Source organism: Centruroides vittatus, unplaced genomic scaffold (assembly GCF_030686945.1).
Source record: "Centruroides vittatus isolate TY-2023 unplaced genomic scaffold, ASM3068694v2 contig_1476, whole genome shotgun sequence".
Classification (NCBI taxonomy): Eukaryota; Metazoa; Arthropoda; class Arachnida; order Scorpiones; family Buthidae; genus Centruroides; species Centruroides vittatus.
Window position 1 is genome coordinate 417,266 of NW_027120915.1, and position 25,090 is coordinate 442,355.

General features: G+C 31.0%; 1 protein-coding gene across 1 annotated transcript in view; it reads left to right on the top strand.

The window, feature by feature from the left end:
* The first annotated feature begins 5,748 nt into the window (after nt 1-5,748).
* The window catches only part of emei (transmembrane protein 161-like emei), a 31,193-nt gene continuing 11,851 nt past the window's right edge, over nt 5,749-25,090 (top strand). Inside the window, exons 1-4 of the mRNA XM_067262424.1 lie at nt 5,749-5,859; nt 17,239-17,339; nt 17,742-17,837; nt 21,547-21,804. Of these exons, the coding sequence (XP_067118525.1) occupies nt 5,857-5,859; nt 17,239-17,339; nt 17,742-17,837; nt 21,547-21,804 (458 nt within the window). The 5' untranslated portion in view covers nt 5,749-5,856. The remainder of the gene's footprint in view (nt 5,860-17,238; nt 17,340-17,741; nt 17,838-21,546; nt 21,805-25,090) is intronic.

Consider the following 25,090-nt stretch of genomic DNA (forward strand, 5'->3'; position numbering starts at 1 on the left):
ATAAACTTGTGTATCGATTAAATGTTTCATGTAATCATAGCGCCAAATATTTAAGACACGTGTTATCTATCTATTGTGAGAATATTTTTAAAGAGAAATAAACTTGTGTATCGATTGAATGTTTCATGTAATCATAGCGCCAAATATTTAAGACACGTGTTATCTATCTATTGTGAGAATATTTTTAAAGAGAAATAAACTTGTGTATCGATTGAATGTTTCATGTAATCATAGCGCCAAATATTTAAGACACGTGTTATCTATCTATTGTGAGAATATTTTTAAAGAGAAATAAACTTGTGTATCGATTAAATGTTTCATGTAATCATAGCGCCAAATATTTAAGACACGTGTTATCTATCTATTGTGAGAATATTTTTAAAGAGAAATAAACTTGTGTATCGATTGAATGTTTCATGTAATCATAGCGCCAAATATTTAAGAAACGTGTTATCTATCTATTGTGAGAATATTTTTAAAGAGAAATAAACTTGTGTATCGATTAAATGTTTCATGTAATCATAGCGCCAAATATTTAAGACACGTGTTATCTATCTATTGTGAGAATATTTTTAAAGAGAAATAAACTTGTGTATCGATTGAATGTTTCATGTAATCATAGCGCCAAATATTTAAGACACGTGTTATCTATCTATTGTGAGAATATTTTTAAAGAGAAATAAACTTGTGTATCGATTGAATGTTTCATGTAATCATAGCGCCAAATATTTAAGAAACGTGTTATCTATCTATTGTGAGAATATTTTTAAAGAGAAATAAACTTGTGTATCGATTAAATGTTTCATGTAATCATAGCGCCAAATATTTAAGACACGTGTTATCTATCTATTGTGAGAATATTTTTAAAGAGAAATAAACTTGTGTATCGATTGAATGTTTCATGTAATCATAGCGCCAAATATTTAAGATATATGTTTTGTATTAGTATAGTTTTTAAAAAGTATATCGAGTGAATGTTATATAAAATTAGAATGTGAAATATTACTAAAATTTTAGCTTATATACTAATCGGAATAAGAAAAAACCTGGTTATTACTTATCAAAATCCTTAAATTAAATATTACGATATTAAATTAAAAGAAGGTGTAAAAATCATGCTACTTATCGTGATTCTACCGTCTGTTGTCGGGAAGAAAATTGTCCAAGTTAAATTCTAATTTGAAAGTTGTTAACCTGAAAGTAATATTTTTGTAAAAATTTTTGTATTTTGCGTAAAAAATTATAATGTACATAAAATATATTAAGAGAACTAAGATTATTTATTCAACTGATTCCTGTCTAAACTATTGCACATTTACCGCACCTTCATTTTAATAATTTGAGAGTTATTATCTTAATTTGAACGAAAATAAGCTGGAATATAACAAAAATCTGTATATAAATCAATCTCGCTAATTTAATTCAGCAATAATTTGTATAAATATCTCAACTTAAAGACAAATATGTTTCGGGTCGATGCTCTATTAGAATTTATACTCAATATTAATTATATAAACAAAAACAAAGGGTTACTTACTTCGTGAGACTTGCCGAAACAGAATTCAGTTGAAAACCTTCTGAAAAGAAACAACAATAAAAATTAAATACAAACAATATGAAAAAGAACAATTGTAAAGTATTGTTAGTTGAGTATTACCTCGCATCAAGCGCGTCACTTATTATGTCGAAATTTCTAAGATAAACCATTTAAGTCATTACTACAAATATTCAATAAGCTTTTAATTTCGTATAATTCAGATACGAGGGATTATCTGTGCGCGACATTTCAATGATGTTTACAGTTCGTAACGTCGTAAGGAATAGCGTAACGATAATTTTACGTCTTTTCTGTTAAAAACTTGTAGGGAATGCACCGGTCAAAGGCGATAAAAGCGTAATTTTGTTTTAGAAAGTTACGAAATCACCGAAAACAAGAAGAAGAAGGAAAAAAAAAAAAAAATTGTTGGCGTCGGACTGTTCAAAGTTCGAAAGTTTTCGGAAAATACGGGTAAAGTTCACACTAATATTTCGGTACTTAGTCACAGTGTTTTTTTTTTTTTTTTTTGTAACTCTTTCCGCCCTGTGGGCACTAAGAGGGCCTCTTAAAGCAAGCCCATTATGGGTTCGGCCAGGCCCACAATGGGGCGGCCGGGTGGTGAGGACGGGGACCGACATATCCGGACGGACCACCCCCTGAAAAATTCCTGGGGATTTTTCGACCCGTCCGGATTCGATCCTGGGTCCCCCAGGGCGGCAGGCTGCTAACCTTGACCGCTCGGCCATCCGGCCGCTTAGTCACAGTGTTGATTTCGCCCGTTTACGGGCGCAAATCAACACTGTGACTAAGTACCGAAATAGGTGAAAAAGATTTCGAAATAGTAGGGTGACGGAATGTCGTCCTGCAACCCACATCGTGGTACACATATTGTCCGATAAAAAGCATAAAGAGATCGTAATTGGAAGATAGTAATAAATTTGCGAGAAAATGTCAGTGTGAGTGGTGAATTCGTGGAAAATCGTGTGCATTATAGAAAATTACAAAAATATCTATGAAATTTTGTTTTAAATATAAGTTACGTAGTTATATCGGAGGAGGTCAGAATTAGTGGCGTAGCGTAGTGGGGGCGGCAGGGGTTCCCCACTCCGGGCGGCACTTATAGGGGGCGGCAAAATTTCACAATAAATAATATTTTGTAAAAATACCTAAATAAGGGCGCGGCGAAATTTGCCTCCGCCCCGGGCGGCTGACACCCACGCTACGCCACTGCTCAGAATAGGTCCCTTAGGAGACCTATTTTGAGCTCTTCCGATAACTCAACGAGAGTGATACACGGGACATTCGATAAGTCCCCGTAGCGAAAAACAGTTAACAAACCTTAGACAAATCGCTATTCTATGCTCCACGTTAAGTGAGTTTAGCTACGGGTAGTCGGTCGAAATGCGTCTGTGTTCCATGCTATCAATAGCTATTACGCTTTAACCAATCACAGTTTAGTTAACATTGTATTTTTGCCACGTGACTGCAACCCGCCGTTTTCAAAGTTTTTAGTATTCTGAAGCCTAAGATTTTGTTAAAATATCATCAAAGAAGGAATAACACAGCCAGCGAACTACAACTTGTCAGTTCGAGATATTAATTAAAACACTTCGGTTCTAGTCAGAGTCGGATTTATGTATTTCGAGGCTCTCGAAACAGTGTGAGGCCCCTTACCAACCCTTTACAATTTTAAAAGTCGATCACACAAAAAAGATAATTAACATAAACATATTAATTTTAATCATAAACGTTTCATTGTTTAAAAGTATTTGCAACATATTAGAAAATAAGATACCGTACAATTCAAAAAGGAAAACACTAAAAATTTCGTTTTCGTCACTTTTCAATGACAAAAAAAACTGATAAAAGTTAAGAAAATTTACCTGTAAAAAAATCAAATAAATTTTATATTAAAAAGATGGGATCACTAGAAATATAATATAAACAATACTGGTTATTAATATAATTAAATACTACACAAAATAAAAAGTAACGTATATTTTGTTGGTTTGTAAAAAACAAATTACAAAATTTGACTTCAATTTTCTTTTTGTACAAATTTTTGAGCTCCTTTGAAACTCGAGGTCCTAAGCTATAGCTTACATAGCTTACTTGTAAATTCGGCCCTAGCTCTAGCTTTTTTCGTAATTCATTGCATAAATGTAAAAGTAATGGCTTCGAAAAACGACAAAGTTCTTTAAAGCTTGTATCATTCAGCCGAAAAGCATTTTCTCGAAGACGAAAAACCAAAATTCATGACGTCCAATGCTAATTTTCTCTATCTCCAATTGCTCGTGAAGTAATATCATCCTTACACCTAAAGTCGCCATGTTCTTTTTACTTTCGTTACGTTCCTAAAACGACACCTCGAAAGTGATCGATAAGAAAAGCTTAGTCATCGCACCTGGCTATAGGAACCGAAAATGAAACATGCTGTACGACTCAGAATAACATTTTCACAGTTGATTAAATGCCAATCACGTGGTTTCGATAGAAATTGATTTTTATCATATTCGTTGGTTTAACGATACAACTCAGAATAGGTCCCCTGGATACAAACATTGGAAGCGTTATACGTGTGTAGCTTCCACCAGCTAAACCGGGGTGAGGTTGGTGCTCTGTAAAGCGCATGCGTAAATGCCTATAATCTGGTTGCTTGGAAGCTGACTCGGTTTCGACAATACAGAGCTTCCATTCCGCCACTGATATTCGAATATACAATAGCAATCTTATCGTGTATTTCACATGTAGTATAGAAATTTGTAATAAGGTACATAATGCAATTATAATAAAATATTAATTTTAATTAATTCAAACAACGTTAAAATATGAAAATTTATATTTTAGAAAATACGAGGGAAGAGGCGCTTCTACCCTTCCAATAACGGCACGCCACTGGCTCATGATATGTTTCGTTCCATGGCTCAGATAGTTTCGTTTCCGGGTCCATTATGTGGTTTTATGAATGAGAATTTAGAAATTGTGAAAACGAGAGTTAGCGCACGCGGGGATGTAAGTGTCTTTACGAATTTTTTTTCGAGGCTATTTTGAATGCTCTTTCAACAAATGATCCATTTTATGGTTAAATTTTACAATTGGGACCCTTCTTTTGCCTTTTAAAGCTCATATTTTAGAATTATAGATTCCTCCATCACGATACTATCGATAGTACGGGCGCCGCCATCTTTCTATCTTTCACCGTCGTTCCTAAATGCCTACAAACAGCAGCGCACTCCCGTAGCAGCGGAGACGCACAGCGACCGCTATTAATTAAAGAACGCACCCATCGTTTACATATGATAGTACTAATTTAATTATATATCTTTGAATACGTTTTTCGAGATTGTATAGGTCCACCCCATGATTACAATGCATTTACATGCACCTAAAATATCCATGTCCAATTAAAGTTTAAAGGTTGCTGAGAATGAGTTTATTGAAGCAAAGAGACGGCATACACAAAAAGTTGGGACCAGGAAGACTCAAAAAACACAGAAACGAGTTGCGTAACTTTCCCGGCTGTTATGAGACTTTATAAAAAATATGGCGGTAGCCTACCGCTCTGAGGGATCCGAAATCGAATCGAGACAGGTCGAAAAATCCCAGGGATTTTTCGGGGTGGTTCGTTCGCATCCCTCACCGTTCGGCGGCCCCACTGTGGACCTGTCGAATCCATAATGGGCTTGCCGAAAGGGTTTATCAAAGTGCCCACAGGACGAAAAGAGTTTTAGAAAATTATTTTTGAATATAATTATGAAACAGTCTAAAAGTGGGACATTTTTCAGTTTAAAAATCAGGACAGCATATTAAAAATTGGGATTAACTCGCTTAATTTAGGACATCTGGTCACTTTATTCTTCGGTGATTACAGATGAAAAAATTCGATCGATCAATGTTACCAAATAATCAAGCGGAGACGTTAAAAATAAAACTACAAGCAGAATATTAAAAGAAAAAATATTTTTATAAATTATTTCTCTAACTTTTGTCTTAAAAATTAATCTTTTGTAGAAATAATTTTAATTAATTTGATTTTTTAAGAAATAATTTTTACAATTTTTTTTTAAATTTATTTTTTTAAATTTATTATTATTTACTCTTATCAGAAATTATAAAAATTTAAAATAATTTCTAATTTATTTTAACAAGTTTGTAATTATACGAAAATAAAATGTGGGAGAAAGCCAAATAATAAAAGTTTAAAGATATGTGGGACATGTGCTATCTGCAATATGGCGTCATCCTGATAGGAAGAAGTTAATTGTGTAGTCGAGAATATTCTCGTGTTTTTAAATTAACCCGATAAAGAAAAACTTAAAATGGTATTAATCGTCTCTATTTTTTGAAAATATATTTATATTATTATAGTTATTCTAAATAAGATAATTGAAAGGCTAATTAGTTTGTGATTAAAAAAAATTAGTATAATTATAGAACTTTAGTTAAATGTAAAATTGTAACGTGAAAATTCCAGAGAAATTACTGCAATTGTTAAATGAGCAAAACTTTTTTATATTAAAATAGAATATTTCATAAACTGTAATGGTCTTTAATGCAGTTTATGTAATCTGCATTAGTTTATAAATAGTATTTTGTACAATATTTTATCATGTATTATCAAAAATTAATTATTTTATTGTATGATCAAATTTATTGATATAAACTTCCACAATTTATAATTGCCATTAACACAATTCCACAATTTATAATTTTTAATGCTTTTAACACACACAAAATCTATTGCATAGACAATATATCTCACACGCAATCTATATGGATTTAACACATTATATACACATACACATGTATTAAGGTTGCCAACCGTCCTCCATTTGGGAAGAGAATCCTCCTTTGGATTGTATTGTCCTCCTGTTCTCCTTTTGAGTACAGTTTTAATTTAATTTTACTTTATTATATCTGAAATATTACCATCAGGTCACATTCCAATATAGTAATAGTTTTGTCTTTATTACTTACTAGAATAACAAAGAGAAAAGCATTACTATTTATCGGGAAAATAAAATTCGGGAACTGAATTAGGCTGGTGGTGCAACAGTTGTTAATAATTCTAACATTAAATTTAAAACTCTGTTTAGTGTCTATTTAATGTTTTATAAATTAGTTAGTCGACATATATTTATAACAAACTATATTATTTGATTTTACATGTCAGTATATGCGAATTGTTTGATTTAAATAATGGATTATGTTAAAATTTTTTGTGATTCTATTAATTGTATGTAATTAAGTACTAATAGAAATTAGTATTGGAACATAAGATATAATTATAAAAATAAACATCCACAAGAACCCAATCGTGTAATTTGTAATTAATATTTGTAGCATTATTTCTGCCCGATTAATTTGGCTGTTGTTTGGATGTTTATTAATGCATTTGATTCTTGTGGATGTTTATGTTTATGTATGTATATATATATATATACCATATTGGGTATGCATTAGCTGTCTGAACACTGTTGGAGTAGGCCGGTGGACATTGAATACATCCCCGGGTGGTACTGTAGATGACCATTGGATGGTTATATCTAAAGTTTAAATGTGTTTGGAAGGAAGGAATTGTTTGGAGATCCAGGTTGTTCAACTGGTAAGTGCATTGTAAGCAGAGGTTGCAGCTTTGACTCTTGTTCTGTGTCAATTCTTTTCTTCCAGATTATTCTAAATTTAAATTTAAATTATAGTTACTTTTTTTGTTAAGAGATGGTGCCAACATCTACCTCTAGTTGTTCTAATAATGTAATTTCTAATTAATATTTATAGCATTATTTCTCTCCAATCAATTTGGCTATTAGTTGGATGTTTATAGTTAGTTATGAATTCTATTATATTTTATAACATCTTCACTGAACAAATATATGTTATATGTATTAAATTATTTTAAAACTTTATTTTTGCACAGATATAAAAATTTATATTTTTTTTTCTGTATTTTGTGTGCAAAATTGGCAACCTTAACATGTTTTTATGAATGTAATGAGAACAAATATATAAGTATTACATCTTTATGCGTTTTATATATTAAGTTGCATTATATTGTTATCAAAGTCTGGAAACTATATTTCAGCAAGCAGTCTGAAAAAATCACTAAATTTCTGAAGATTTGTTTTGGTTTTAGGTAGAACATTGAAAAATGTTTATTCATTTTGCACTGACTTTATGCATTGCATTGCAAATAAATTTTAGAACTTTAAAATCTTTTTCTAAAATCAGACACTCAACTTGTTTTAAGGATCATAGTGATTCAAATATTTGAAATATTTTTATTGTGAAATTAAAGTGTAATTATATACTTTTTATTTGAATGCCAGTTGATTTTATTTTTAGATTATTTTTTAAGATTATGATGCTATGCATATTTTAAAATTTTTTAGAAAACACTATAATTTTAAGTTAATACAGTAAAACCTCACTTGCATAGCATCTTCAGAGAATAGCAATTTCTCTAAAGATAAGTGAAGTGGTCACCTAGGTGAAATTAGTACAAAATTGACATAGACAACTATAATGAGAGCACAGTATTGAATCGAATCCTTCTAAAAGTTTAATACAGATTATGAAATTAAACAAATAATAATAAATTTACATAATATTGCAAAACCTTTACAACAGGGATGAGCAACACGCGGCCCGCGGGCCGCTTGCGGCCCGTTAAACATGTTTATGCGGCCCGCCAAGCATTTCTAAAATTGAATTTATTTTATCAACTTTCTCCCATCAATATATTGTTATAAAATTAATTATAATAAAATGGTAGCACATACTAAACCAAAACAATTTTTTGTGACGAGTTACTCACTTGTCGGCGACTTGTTCAAACATGCAATACGAACGTGCCGCGTCTGTGTTTGTTTGTGTTTGTTTCTGTCACACAATCAGTCAGACTGGTAAGCTGTGAACTAGCAATTTTAGCAATTCTTGTGTTTCTTGAAAGGCGTGAGTGCAATATTATTGTCAAAAAGGTAATATTAGAGTTTTTTTTTATTCAAAATTAAGTTTTCCTACAAATTTTTTAACTTTCAAATTTTTAATCCATAATAGCATGTTGGAAAAGCAAATAAAAAAACAGAAGGTTGTGGATGAGCACAGGCATTTCCAAGAAAAGTGGAAATTTGATTATTTTTTCACTTTCATCAAAGATAAAGCTGTATGCTTAATAGGGTTTCTGAAACGGGAACCCGGGATCCCGGGATCCCGGCTGTTTTTTTACCCCGGGAAATATCCCGGGAAATTTTTCTCATCCCGGGAAATCCCGCAATTTTTTAAAAGTTCACTTTTTTCTTATTTTGTGTTAAGATTGAAGAAATTTTACAAATAGAAAGTATAATTAACTCATAAACTGTCAGAATGCCGGAATGCATTTATATTTAATTTAAGCCTGTGTTACTGATGGTGCAGCTGTAATGGTGAAATTTGGAAGGTTAATTGAATGTGAGCATCAGTTATGTTATGCACACGGAATTCATTTAGCGGTATGTGATGTTTTGTACCAAAAGTCAACCACTTCAGTAGCAGTCCCTCTTTCTGAAGAAATTCAAACTGAAGATGAAGAGCGCAATGATGATATTGAGAAAGATGAAGAAGACTTTAGTTATAGTATTGATTTTGAAAGTGTTTTGTGTGAGCGTTTGGCTGAAGATCCTTTCGATATAGATATTTCATTTGAATTACATGACACACTAGGTAATGAAATAGTCTGTTCTCAAATCATTAATAAGGTTAGAAAAATAGCAAAATTTTTTCGCAAATCACCTTTAAAGAATAACATCTTACAAAAATACGTTGAACAGGAACATGGGAAAAATTTGCACTTATTTCTGGATTCCAAAACCCGATGGAATAGCCTTTTAGCCATGTTAGAGCGATTTATTAAAATAAGATCATCCATATCGAAAGCAATCATTGACTGTAATAAAGATACGGACAATTTTGATCTTGACAAACAAGAAGTTACTGTAATTCGTGACATCGTGGCATCACTGCAGCCATTAAAAGCTGGAGCAGAAAAGCTTGGCAACAGAGGATCGACTTTACTTTCATCGGAAGGTATTTTTTCTTTTATTATAAATGAGTTAAATCAACTAAACACACCTTTTTCAAGAAGACTAAAAGAGTCGTTTATTCGACGCATAGCAGAGAGAAGAAATGTAAAACTGACTGGCCTCATACAATATCTCAATAGTGGAAAGAATTATGGAAAAGTTTCAACTTTCCCAAGTGAAAAAAGTTTGCCAGCCTTACCAACCAAGACTATGTTAATTTTATCAGCAAAACAGATGTTAGATCGTCTTTTTGAAGTATCTACTGATTCTACTTCCGGTGATACAGATCAACTACCAGATGTCGCAAGCTCATCTGCAATGACTTTAGCTGAAAAGCTTGATGCTGCTATCAAAGAAGCTGAGATAGACAGATCAAGAAAAGTGGACAACAAAAGCAGTACTGAAACGCGTCTCGAGAACGAAATAGAAATCTTTGAGGCTACAGGTGAAAAAACACACATCATCTGTCTTCTGTTAAATGCGTTAAAAACGATTCCACCCACATCGATTGAATCAGAAAGGGCATTCTCGGCAGCAGGACTTTTTATTACCAAATTAAGAACCAGATTGAGTGATCGGAGTATCGACCATCTTTGTTTCTTAAAATCTCATTATAAAAATTTACAGTAATATTTGTATTATGTTTTATTTAAATAAAAAATATCATTTTCTAAGTTAGAAGTTTGATCAAAGTTCAGTTTTTTTTCTTTAAATTTTTAACTCAATTCGTAGGCAATTTTTGTTATAAGCAGTTTCGAACAAACTTTAACAAATTTTTTTTTATTTGTGAATTTTCTACGTAATTCAAAGGTATTTTTAATACATATTTTACACATCATTATTAATACGATTTTGGAGGTTGTAGAACACTTAAATTACTTTAAAAAATGAAAAATAATGATATCATTCGATTTCAAGATATTTTTTATATTTTAAAAATAATTTATTATATCCCGGGATCCCGGGAAACAGTTCACTTTTATCCCGGAATCCCGGACAAGCAAAAGACCGGGAAATAAGAAACCCTAATGCTTAATATGCTCAGAGACTGTGTTGACATTAAAAGAATATAACATAAAAAGGCATTACGATACAAAACATGAACAACAATATAAAAACTTAACAGGACAACTCTGGATAGATAAGTTTAATCAAATGGAGAAAAACTTGGGAAACCAACAGGCTATTTTTAAAAATCAAGCTATTTTATCAAATACGGCAGTAAAGGCTAGTTTTGTTGTCAGTCAAATACTGGCAAAAAAAAAATGAAACCCTTTGCGGATGGAGAGATGATAAAAGAATGTCTGACTGCTGTTGCAGAAATAGCATTTCCTGATAAAATAAATATTATTTCAAACATTAGTTTATCAAGATTTGCCATTGCAAGGAGAATTGAAGACTTGTTCGAGAACATAGCAACAACGCTTTGTGAACGCATTGCAAAATTCGAATACTGTTCTTTGGCACTTGATGAAAGTTGTGATATTAGCAATACAGCACAACTGGTTATATTTTTACGTGGTATTGACACTAAATTTAATATTACTGAAGAATTGTGTTCACCGATTCCAATGCAAGGGACTACAACTGGCAAAGACCTGTACGATGAACTAAAGTCTGTGTTGGAAAATTTTTCAATTTTATTAGAAAAGATTATTGGTATATCGACAGATGGAGCACGAGGAATGTCAAGCATGGAGGTAGGAGTATCGGGAAGGCTATTTCAAGACATTAAGAAGGTCACAGGAAGGGTTTGTTAACCACTGCATAATTCACCAGGAAAATTTGTGTGCGAAAAGATTGAGTTTGCCAAATGTCACAGTACCAATAATTAAACTAATCAATTTTATAAAGTCGCGCGCGTTAAATCACCGTGAATTTAAAGAATTCCTGAAAGATTTAGAAACTGAATATGGCGACGTGGTTTTTAATACTGAAGTACGTTGGCTTAGTAGAGGTGCAATGCTAAAAAGAGTATACAACTTAAAAAGCGAAATATAATTGTTCTTGGATATGAAGGGATATGCCTTTCCTCATTTTGGTAATAAAGAATGGATGTGCGATTTCGGGTTTCTTATCGACATGACTCATCATCTCAATGATCTTAATGTGGAACTTCAAGGCAAAGGACAGTTTATTCACAATTTGTATGATAAAATTCAGGGCTTTGAGCACAAATTAAAATTGTGGAAACAGCATCTTTTGCAGAATAATGTGTCTCACTTTCCACATTTAGAAAAAGAAAACGTTACTACTTCTCAAAAATACGCACAATATATAGACATTTTAATCAACGAATTTCAATTACGATTCCAAATGTTCAAAGCTGAGAAGATAGTGGTTTCTATGAAAATGTTTTCCTCGCCATTTAATATCGATGTGGATACAGTTTCCGAAGACTTTCAAATGGAAGTGATTGACATGCAGAATAATACCGATTTAAAAAATGTATTTTTCTCAGTAAACATCGAAAATTTTTATAAATCTTATGTGAGCCCTGAGAAATTTCCACTTTTGACGAAAAATGCAAAGCAAATGATATCTATGTTCGAAAGTACGTATGTTTGCGAACAATTATTTTCAATCATGAAATTAATTAAAAATGACCACCAATCAAGACTGAGTGATGCACGATTAGAAAGCTGCGTACATGTAGCTACCTCATCAATTCCGGCTGATATTGATCAGCTTGTATCGAAAAAACAGTGCCAAATTTCTTATTAAAAATTTCAAGTAGGCCTAAATTCGTTTTTCTGTTCTTTTCTTGTTTGTTTTTATTTTGCATTAAAATTTGTATATTTTTTTATTCTAATGTTTATTATAAATAAAGTTTTGTAAATTATTAATAAGTGTTACTTTATGTGCGGCCCGCCAAAAAATTTTAAAATTTAAATTGGCCCATTGATTAAAAAGGTTGCTCACCCCTGCTTTACAATATACAGTAATTCACACTTATATGGATAATGTATTAGCACTGAATAATAGATTATTAAAATACAGGGTACCTGTACAGTGAATGCAAACTGCAGTAGAGTTCATTCAACTATTATACAATATAATACTAAATGGAATTGTTTAAAACCTATACACAAAATCAATATGTTTATGAAATGATAGTAAAGGTTTTATTTAAATACTGCATTTTAACAAATTATAATCAGATTTTGTGTGAAATTATTGAACAAACATGATTGTCTTAAATATAAATCTCACCATCATCCAAACACCAGGGAGAAACCATCACTTTGTTACGAACCTGTTACTGGTGTGCTTCGTGAAAATAGTTTATCACAAACATTTTCAAACTTTTGAATAACCCCTCTTCAGGTGAAATCTGATAGAACATTTCAAAATGGAACTTGAATATTTAAATAAACTGAACTTCTGTAAGCAAAATCTGTTGTGATGGGCATTCATGCCTGGATGGCAATTAAGGGTTGGCTTCTATGAGGGTTTACCAGGCTACCGATAGATTTAGCTCCTCCTCCTGGTTGATGTAGGTGGTGCTTCGGCTAGCTCTATAAATGGCTATTGCTTCTAGCCATTTAAGATGCTTCTGGTGGGGAGTACTGATGACGATCTTAGCCTTGTCAAATTCCCCCTCAATGTCTGGGTCAGATGCATATGTGGCGAGGGCAGTAGTGTGTTGCCCATGCTGCAGGTCCACTTGGTGTTCTCGTATTTAATGAGCATTTGGTAGAATTTGGAGTAGATGCTGGAAAGTCTGTTATGATCAGGAGAGTATTTTCCGTTCCAGAGGCTGTCGGACATCTCCTCTATGCTATCTGCATATGATGTTTGTTGGTAATCTCAGTGTACACTGCCTTAATGAAGCAGTTAAAAGTGATTGGGACATGTGTTAGGTTGCCAGGATCAATGTTGGTTCCCGGATCTGTGTTGGGTGCATGTAGTAAGCGATGGTGTCACTCAATCAAACTAGGGTACCAAGATAGCTACTGATAAGAGCTACTGATAAGAGCCAACTTGGCAGCTAGGGCTTGAGAAGTGGATGAATGGGAGAAGGCTCTTTTAATCAGAACATTGAATCCTGCAGCCTTGTATGAGAATGGGTCGCATGAACCCACAGCTATGCAGGTAGAAGATGCACTCGGTTTTTGGTTTACTGATGTGCAGATGGTGGACCCTTCCAACTTAATGCTTACGTCCAGAAAGTGGACTTCAGTGTTGCCTGTCTGCTCAACCCCTACTGTTAAGCCATATGGATTATCATTAAAGGCTTGTACGAAGGACATGTCTGGCACCTTATTCTACATGATGAAAGTGTCATCTATATACCTCTTATATAGTAGGATGTCCGGGAGGAATGATGGAAGGACTTTACTTTCAAGTTGCCAAACGATCATTTCGCATAGTCCCCAGACACTGGGCTACTCATGGGTACTCCTTTTTTTTGCTTTTAAACAGTACCATCGAGAGCAAAGATAGAATTGTAACAGACGAGATGAACTATTTCTAGTACTTGCTGGTGTAGAGTCTGATCCTGAACCAAAGTAAGCAAAAAATCTCTAAGGGAGCAGACGGCTGGAGGGAGCTCCACTGAAGGGCAAAGAGATTTGAAGTCCAAGATGGTGATAAGTTTCGGTGATGAGCGTAGATCCTGTAGGAGGCAGATGAGGTCTACAGGATTATTGATGGTGTAAGAGTCTGCTTCCAGGGGAGCAGACTCTTACACCAGCTTTGAGGGGATAATAGGTTGTGGGTAGCCCTCTCAAGTTTTCTTGTGGGAGCTCGAGAAAGCTATTCAAAAGTTTAAAAATGTTTGTGATAAACTATTTTCACGAAGCACACCGCTAACAGGTTTGTAATGAAGTGATGATATGACTGTCTTTTTACTAAATTCTGGAAATAAATTTAATTTGTCAAGTGTAAATATAGATTTATTTTATTGAACATCATTTGTCAGAGGAATCAGTAAATTATTTTAGAACAATAACAACAAAACTTAATTCTATTTAATTATAATGCTTTAAACAATATGCTAAGTTTAGGAATGTGGGGTTTTCTTGTGTTGGGCATATAACATGTCATTTTAGGACACACCTGTCATGGCTAATTAAGTGCATTTGAGGTGGCCACCAATATGGAGTTTGATTTACAGTGTATTAAAACTTATGCAGTTTTATAGGGAAATTTTGAGGGTGGTCATATAACTGAAGTGAGGTTTTACTGTACTTAATGAATTTAGACCTTCATTAGAACTCTGGTTATGGTCAATTTTTTCATTAACTGTGTGGAAGCAAATATAAACATGAGAATAGAAGTTTAATAATAAAATTTAGTAGAATGTACGAATTAGAGAGAGATATTTTTCATTTTTAGATATCTATATTAATAATAATAATTTTTAATAATTAAAATAGGGTTAGATGTGTTTTTATAAAATGAATTATTTATTACTGCAAATTTTGAAAAATATTTAGAACAGTTTATTCTTTTATTGAAGATTTTATTTACTAAAGCTAAACTCCATATAATTCAAAATATTTAATAAATATTTTCACTTCAAAAGCACAATTAAACTTATTTTAATAATTATTAAATTTGTCTTTTCACTCAGTGTTTTCATATGGAATCAGAACTAAAAAATAGTGAAAATCTAATACCTATTATTTTTAGTATTTTTCCATCATCAATTTTGAATCTTTAAATTTACATGTTTATGTATTAAGAATTGTAGAAAAAATATTCATTGCCAAATACAAATTGCATTTAGGCCTATATGTTATAAATAATTTGTTTTGTTTAAAGAAATATTGAAGTATAGATTGTTTCATATATCTTGGCCAAACTGTGCACATTACTCAGTTGGAGTTCCATAAGTTTTATAAAGTTAAAGAACATCTTTTTGGTGACACACTGTGACTTTGTTATATATTTGTCATAATCTGTTCCCTTCACTAAGTAAATGAACTTGTTCTTGCTACTCTGCATTTTTACAGCCTGGTCAAGTGTGTGAAATGAATTGTAAAAAGAACAAGCAATTATTTATTGTCAGATTGTCACAATGCCAGGCTGTAATTTTTAATCATGTTTTTAATTTTAATTTAAAATATATCCTCTGCACCTCAAATTAGTAGTATCCCTGTATATCATACTTTTCCTTTAACAATACAGTCAAGCCGATCATCTATTAACCGCTTTCAGGGGAAACTTTTGGATTGACTTCCAGTGCAAACCTGATGTATAGTTGATGTATAGTCAGTTGGGGCCTCTGCTCCTAAGGTTTCCATATCTGGTCTCGGATTTCATCTATCTAATTCTATTCTAGAGATTAAGGAAAGATGGACAGATGGATGACAGGGGGAATTTATAGGTCTACAATTTTTCCAAATTGCAGACCAATTTACTTAGTAGCACCTATAAATAGTTTTAGGTGAGAAAAGCCCATTGAAATTCTTCTATATTCATAAATTTTAACATTAATTGAAGATAAGGATCAATTAGAGATATTGGATAGGATACAACAAAATATATTTTTAAAGTTATTTTTAATGATATAATTTGTACTTTCTTATTACTTATCTTTTATTTGATTGTAATTTTTAAGGTTAAGACAACCTTAAAAATTATTTTAAAAGTAAAAAATGTTGAAATATTAAAATTGGAGTAATTTTATTTATAATTGCTGTTAGAAATGTATTAATAATAATTTACCTATGCATTAATTTATTGATTGAATAGTTCTGTTTTTAAATGCATGATGATAAAATTTTTTCAATTATAATAATAATAATTAAAATTTTATGTCTTTTTAATAATAATAAATCAGAAAAACTAAAATATATTAATTAAAATCATTTAAGTACAAATTATATAATGAGAAAATATTATAAATGGAATTTCATTGTAGACATTCTTCATTAGAAAGTAGAAAAGATGTAGTTATTGCATTTTACTGTTATGATATCTATCAACATAAATTTTATTTTCAGGTAGTATACTTGACATAGACATGAGGAAAAATTTTGATAATGATTTTTATTTATTTATTTTAATGGAATGTTTACTTTTAAAAGTAAACATTCCATTAATTTGTTTGTGTGAAATTGTATTAAACCATTTTTTTTACTTCAAAATTACAAATCTTTTCACATACATTTTGTTTTTTTTTTACAAAATGAAATACAGTAGCACAAAATTTCAACATTCTTATTACAGTATTTTCTTTTGGATATTGCATTCCTTCTGATTGTAATTTTATTTGATAGAAAAATTTTTCTTATTTGAAACAATATAGCAGTTGTGAATAGGACATGATCACTGCACAACAATCATTATGATACTAGAAATTAAAGATTTTTAATTGTAGCATTATTTAAAGCAAATTTCAATCTTTAGAATAAATATATATTTATAACAAATTTTATATAAACAATTTCATTCTCAGAGCTAAAAAGAAAAATTACGAAGTCTTTTAATTAAGGTATGATGAAAGTATTACAGTATATAATTATATAGTAAAATATAGTTATAAATATGTTTTTTTCTAATCGGTAAAATAAGTATTTATGAAGTATGAGCATTGCATATTCTTTATAAAATAATTGAAATGATTGAGTTAAAACAAATGTAATTAAATGTATTTCTTCATTTGTTTTTATATTATAAATATTTTTGTTTTAGGCTTTATTTGGAGTACAATTAGTAGTTACAATGGTTATGGCAAGTGTTCTACAAAAGCTATCTTCACATTTTTCTGTTGCTCGTTGGATGTTGTGTAATAGGTAATGTGTTGTTTAATTAAATTATGACATTATATTTTTTTAATTGTAAAACATCAGATGATAAAATTGTCTTCATATAAAAGTATTGGTGCCATCTTGGCGTTTGGTGCCATCTTGTATTAAATTTAATACAAGATGGCACCAAACGCCCCCTCTAGGGCCAAATTTATTAGTAAGTTGTTGTTATTATTATTATTATTATTGCCAAATTATAACCCAAGGATATATGGCAGTTGGAGGGATTTATTGCTATTTATTGGGTTTGTTGTGGATGTTTATAGCTATTTTTATTACAGTATTTTTTTTTGGTTATTGCATTCATTGTCTTCATTGGCTATTATTAGTAAATTTATTTAATTTCAATAAAAATTTTATTAAAAAATTACAAAAATATTTTAATAGGTTAGTTCGCTATTTGCATCCTTCAGATGAAGAATTAAAAATGTTAGCGGGAATTCAACCTGTTTCAAATAAAGGAAAAGGAAAAAAAAATAAAGATAAAGATAGGTAAGTTTTTAAAATTCTTGTTAGAATGGTGAATAATTCTTATTAAAAAAATATGCATATTTGTTTCTCTATCTTAATTTTTGTAATTACTAATAAGGTATGTTTCTTAGTTAATAACTGAGATATTTATTAACAGTAGATTAAAATAAAGTAAAATATTTCAAGTATTTTTGTTTGGCTTTAAGAAGAATAATTGTTATTGCATTATATAAGATGAGCTTGCTTTAATTACTATTGAGTAACATCAGATGATAAAATTGTCTTCATATAAAAGTATTTTTTGTTTCAAAATAAATCATATGCATAAACAATGGTCATTGCACGACTTTGTCACATAATTATAATTGCCATAGTAACTGTCTATAATATTTTAACTGTTTTGGAGAGAAGAATTAGATAGAACTAGAATAATAAGATAGAGTTAGAAATAAATACAGTGGAACCTCGGTATACGACCTTAATCAGTTTCTGATGTTTGGACTTATATCAAATTGGACATATACCAAACTAACCTTTCCCATAAGAAGTAATGTAAAAATGATTAATCCGTTCTCATGTAAAAAAAATTTTGTCTTGATATGGTATATTAATGGGGTTGTAAAATAATTTAAACACTGAGCACATTAATAAAAAAATAAATTTTATTATAGATTTTTAAAGTTATTACAGTATAGTGTATTATATTATTTAAATCATTAAATCAAAATCAAATCAAACTCCCCAAAAAGCAATTTCTCAACATGATCTAATGTCTTTGATCTCTGTTTAGAAATTGATTTAACCCCTTTCGCAATGTTAGCAGATTTAATAATGTATTTATTTTTCATGATTGTCGATATCGTTATTCTCAAAATACAGTATGCAACAGTTAAATCTCGAACACTCATGCTACCTTCATATTTCTCAACAATCTCTTTTTTCATTCCATTGTGATTCTAGTAATTTTTTTAAAGTTTTCTGTTGCTTTTCATTTGCCTTTTTGCAATTCATGATTAATAAAAAGTTTTACTTACAAATTAAAATCAGAAGAAATTTAACAAAGTTATAAACTGTGGCACTGCGAACGTCTAGTTTGGTCTAGTACACTGATAGTGCTACTTGTTCATAGATGGTGCGTATAATTAAGTCGTATACCGAGCACAATTTGTTTCATCCAAACAGGACATATTCTAAAGCAGACGTATACCGAGGTACCACTGTATATTTCACTGAAAATGATATATTTTGAAATACAATTTTCAAGATATTATTCACATTTAAATCATTAGTTCAAGTGACATGGACATTGTTGTACATTTAACTTGAGCTAATTCTAGAAAAGTTCACAAACTTACTGCTTTTTAGAATATGTAAATGCTGATTACAAAATACATACAATAAATATTCTATAAACAAGAAGATTGTGTTTTTTATAAATAAAAAGAAATTGTTTTAATTGATTTTTTTTATTTGATAAGCTATATTTAATTTGAGTGATTAATTAAATCAGCAAGATATATTTACTTTTAGGAGATAAATTTAAAAAATATATATAAAATGTCACTTTTCTATATAAAACTAGACCTATATTTTTCCAAAACTTCTGAATGCAATAACTTTTTAGAGAGACACAAATTTAAGATGAAACTATTTCTTAACAGTAAATTAATAGGACCAATATTTATACAATAAAGATTTTGCTAATGACTAATTTTAATATTAAAAAATAAAGTTACTCAAAAATCTGAATTGTAATTAAATATAATCTTAACCAATACTTATTCATTTACAATGTTTGATTTTTAATGAAAGTAAGGATAATTCAAATAAATATATTTCTATAGCTAAACTCAATTATTAAACAATTATTAATAAATAAATAAACAGATATATTCTTCGTCTCTTTGAATATGTATATTCAAAAAACATGATTTTCCGAATTTATACTTTTTCTGAAAATTGAACATTAAAAGGAGATTTTTGGGATATTAGTGAAATGAATTCATATTGATTGAGAAAAGAAGTTAATCAATCAATTATATTGCAGAAACATTTGAAACATTTCAATAGTTTATATTAACATCTCTTAATATATTGCCTAATTATTTATGAAACTTTCAAATATTGTATGATTAATATATTACAAAAGTAACATATAATTTTTTTTATAACATCTTAATAACATCTTAAGTTGTTACAAAAGATTTTACTGTACCTTACTTTTCAGAGATTTTGTATTGTACATATCTAATAGAAACATAAGTTATAAAGGCTAAAAATTAAGGCCAATGTTTTTTGTAGTATTTTAACTTATAATAATCATACAGTATGTTTTAAAATTTATTATTAAATGTAAAATGTTAAAAACAATTTTATTTCTAAATATAAAATGTTTAAAATGGTTAAAAAATAGAATAATGAAAAATACAGGTTATACTATTTTCATTACTTAATCACTTTATATTTGTGCCATTGATTGTGAAAGTGGTCTAAGTCAAAAATGAGAAAATATTAAATTTATTTCAAAAACTATAAAGTTTTAAAATTACATTAAAAAACCTATTTTGCAAGAGTAAATATTGTGAGGCTGGACCTCACCCTTTGATGGGAGACAAACTGTTGAACCAACATCAATAAATGAGTGACTTATTCTTGTAAACAGAACCAGGGCTGCAGGGAAACAGGGTGCAATGCAATTTAATTGTTGCATTCCTGAGATTTAATTGACACATTTCTGGTCATCGATTGCGAGGGAGAGTAAAGTAGTGACAGCCAGGGGAGTTTTGTGGTCACTTTACACAGAGTTTAAAGTGGAAAAAGCGAACGTTTCCTCAGAGGCAGGTGGTGGCTGGGACCATACAAACCCAACTGCATCTTCTCCGAGAGAGGAGAAACACGTTATTAATTTACAGGACAGTTGGAAAGAAGTCTGACACTACCCTGGGGAGAGCAGTCTGTATGGAGGTGTTCAGCAACCCTAGCAACAGGTCGAGGACTAATGAAGATATGAGAGACCACCAGTTCGGACCAACTAGAAATTGAGATTTTGGACAAAAGGTCATATAAAAGCCTAAAATTTCAAGAACACATGGTTGTTGGCATTTAGACTGTTGGAGGTTTGATCAGGACCATCAGAGGTTCACATCCAGATCCCAGGCAAGGTTTACATCAAAATCACTGGAGTTGTTGGTCAAGACAAGATCTATTCCAGAAAACCTAGGGATGAACTTTCTCTAGTGTGTCAACCTTGATGGGTCTTCACTGTATCTTGGTGGAAACAAAATTTTTGTACTTTATTAAACACGAATAACTTTTTACACCCCAGTATTCATTTGAGTCTGTGTCTTGCGCCACTATCCCCATACAGTCTTGAAACTTTTGCATCATCCTGATGTTTGCAGGAAAAGTGAGTATTCCTGTCTATAACTAAATGACAGATCATCATCAGGTAGCCCTTTAAGTAGTCTTCCTTACAATATATCTGGGTTTTTTTTTATGATCAAAAAATATATCTTAACTTTTGAATTTGTAAAAATTAAAAAAAAAGTATCTCCAAATAAAAAATGACTTAGGCCACTTTCATAATCATTGGCATATTTGTAACTAAGGTTATTTCTACAATGAAATTATTGTACATTCAAAAAATTCAAATATGAATTAAGTGAATATTTGAAAAAAATTTCTTTAATGAATCTAACAATGCTTGTTTTGTTTTACTTTTTAGACAGTTTGAAGGATCTGAAAAAGATTCAGAATTTCTTGTTCCAAAGAAATTAGATTTGCAACTAGATTCTGTTGTCATAAAACCTGTTGACATGATTCAATTAAGATATTATTCTGAATATCAGTGGCTGGTTGATTTTGCATTATGTGCTGTTATTGTTTATATTATCACAGAATTTTATTATTTTATTCTTCCACCGAAAGAAGAAGTAAATTTAAGTATTCTCTGGTGTATTTTAGTTGTTGGATTTACTTTGTATCCTTTAAATTTTTATTTTTATAAAGATATATTTATATATGAATAAGTTTTAAAACATATTATAGGTATGTTTTAGTACTTTTTCAGGTAACCAAAAAGTTCTGTCGTTTTTTGTGAAACTACAAAGTTTAAAGAATGTTACACGCAATACACAGTAGATTGCACTAAAATTCCAGCGGTATGTTTATCAAGATTTAATGCTGACTCATTTTATATGAAGAGAAGCGGAAAGGTTATCTCTTAATATTATAAAAATTGACCTGAAGATGAGTACTCCAAACTCTATAATTCGTGCTTGTATGTTGTATGAGTTTAAACTTGGAACAAATGCTGTGCAAACGGCTCAAAAAATATGCCAGGCTTTCGGACAAGGTTCTGTCAGCACTCGCACCACCCAAAGGTGGTTTAGAAAATTTTCTTCTGGCGATGAGTCGCTTAAAGATGTGCCACGAGAAGGGCGGCCATATGTCATTAATGATGATAAATTACAGGCTGTAATCGAAGAAGGTTCTGCTCAAACTTGTCAGATGTTAGCACAAAGGTTCTCCGTAAATCATGAAACTGTCCGTTTACATTTGGATAGTCTTGAGAAAGTTTACAAGCTCAGCAAATGGATACCTCATCAATTGACACCTGCCAATATTGTGTGTATGGTGGACTGCAAATGGAATTGTTCACTATGAACTTATACCATCTGGCCAGACTATTACTGCTAACGTCTACAGTGACCAACTCCATCGAGCTCACCAATCACTTTTGAAAAAACAGCTAGCTTTAGTGAACCGTAAAGGCATTCTTTTCCTACATGATAATGCTATAGGCCTCATGTCGCGTGTGTGACCTCTGACACAATTCAGACCCTTGGATAGGAATCTCTTTTGCACCCTCTTTATTCTCCTGACATTAGCCCTTCTGACTATCACCTATTTTTAAGCCTAGATAATCATTTGCGAAATTGACAGTTCAGAAATAGAGAGGCTATGGAAATGGAGTTAGAGAAGTTTTTCAACTCTAAAGATCGTGACTTTTTTAAAAATGGAATTTATAAGCTTGTTTCCCATTGAGAAAAGGTTATTGAATGTGAGGGTGGTTATTTTGATGAATAAATTGTGTTATTTCCTATACATTTTTATGTTTGTTTTCTTTCAACAAAAAAGGACAGAACTTTTTTGGTTACCTGATATATTATTATTATTGTATAATAAATAAATAAATATATATATACACAATAATAAGATAGATGGTTGTAATTAAAGTACCTTTATTCAACACTGTCTAGAAAGGTATTTAGCAGTCAAAATGTCAAATAAAACTAAATTTGGTATGGTAATGTTTCAGATCAATGCAGAAGACATTTTCTTATAAAAAAAAAATTTGTACCAAAACTCACTACTATTGTGGTTTTGGCACTCTGCAATAAATACTTTATTTGTACAGGATTCTTGTGCTATACAGAGACCTTAGCAATATAATTAATTCCCATCCTGAAGGTGTAAAACTATAAGCAATGAACAGTGTTTTTAGCAGCCCATCGTAATTGATTCTCTTTGACATGTTTCACATGCACTGTTATACTGTTTTTAAGACTCAAACTTGCAATATGTAATTGATAAACGATACTTTTTAAGTGTCTTCACAGATAAAACTGTTTTTTCACTGTTCGCATCATCAAAAGTGAGTAGTATTATTTGGTATATATTTTTTATTAATTCAATGAGTATACATTTTAATTCACAATGTTACATTCAATTAATTTATTTGCTATTTTTTGATGGAGTCCAATTTTTTTAAAGGTAACATTGCTTGACTGTTGTCAAGAATAAATTTTTGTTTTGTTTTGATATTTGAATTTAATTTGGAAAAACTATAGGTTTACCATTTCATTCATAGAAACTCATATTAAATATGCAAAATAGAATTTAATTTGTCAATATTAAACATTAAGTAAAAACTTTATAAATAAGTACATGAATTACATTGATTAGAAAAAATATCCCAATTTCAGACTTTCTGATACATTTATTAAATATATTTTTCAAAAATTAGATATGGAATATATTTTAAAACATCAACATCTACAGAATGACATTTTGCACAAATTATAAGATCATTTGGATTGGGACCTGGTATCTAGATATTGTGAAATTCTGGACGATTAATTGGTTAGATTAATTAGTTAGATTAATTAGTTAAACTAATATGTGGTTTATCACAAAATGGAAAAAACCCACTTTCTTTTCTCACCATCTGGCCTTTCTGTTGACCTCTGACCAATGGATAAAGACAATCAAATAACTGTACAAATCAACAGTCTTTAACAATGTTTGGAATAAATGTTGAGAATAAATCTAAACATGATTATTAATGGTGAGAAACATCAAAATCGGTTAAATTATGAGGTAATAGGAGTCGCAACACCTCGTTGATGACATCAAGGAACTTCGAAGTTGTTGCCTTATACGGTAAAAAGAGTCAGAACACCTCAGCCATACCAGGGACAGATCGCAAATTTAGAACCACAATAATGTGAATCACACAAGCAAAACTCTCACAATCCAGAGGATAAAAAGGGCTCAAATTCGAGCATCAGGGCAGACTTCACCCAAAGAGCTAAAGGACCAAAGCTCTGTCCGTCACCTCTCCCATCTCCCGTCCCTCCTCCAGGAACCAACCCCCATTTATTTGAAGGTCGACAAGCATTTTGCCAACCTTCAAATAAATTGGATCTGAAGATAACTGAACACGAGGTACGATGCAGTTGTTGTAAACTCTCTCTTGGTCAATTAGTATAAGGACTTAGAGCTAAGATATGGAATATCTAGAAATCTATTATCCCAATACTTATAGTTGTACATAGATTTAGTTGCTTCAGTGTATTCTTTGTTTTAGTTTATCAAACTTTTAACATTTGTTAACCTGGTAACCTATCTTGACTTGGAGAACAGACCCTATTGACTTACCTACAAGCCTCCTCCCTCCCACTACAGAGCACCCTTTTATTTTAGCCGAATATATCAGAATGTCTGTGAGTTGGGTCATGTTAACTTCAATCCTAACTGGTTGTCAGGTCTTGACATCAAAGGGATCTTACGATCCTGATGACAAATTAATAAATTATGCCATCCAGTGACATTTGAGCAGCCTTTACCAGGCTGACGCCGATCAAAGGGTTTAGAGCTTTACTCTCTAACCCCTGGCTTCTCACAATATCATCTGTTAATAGAAAAATTTTTATAGGCATTCTATCTTGACCTAATCATATTTTAAAATATTAAAACATAAA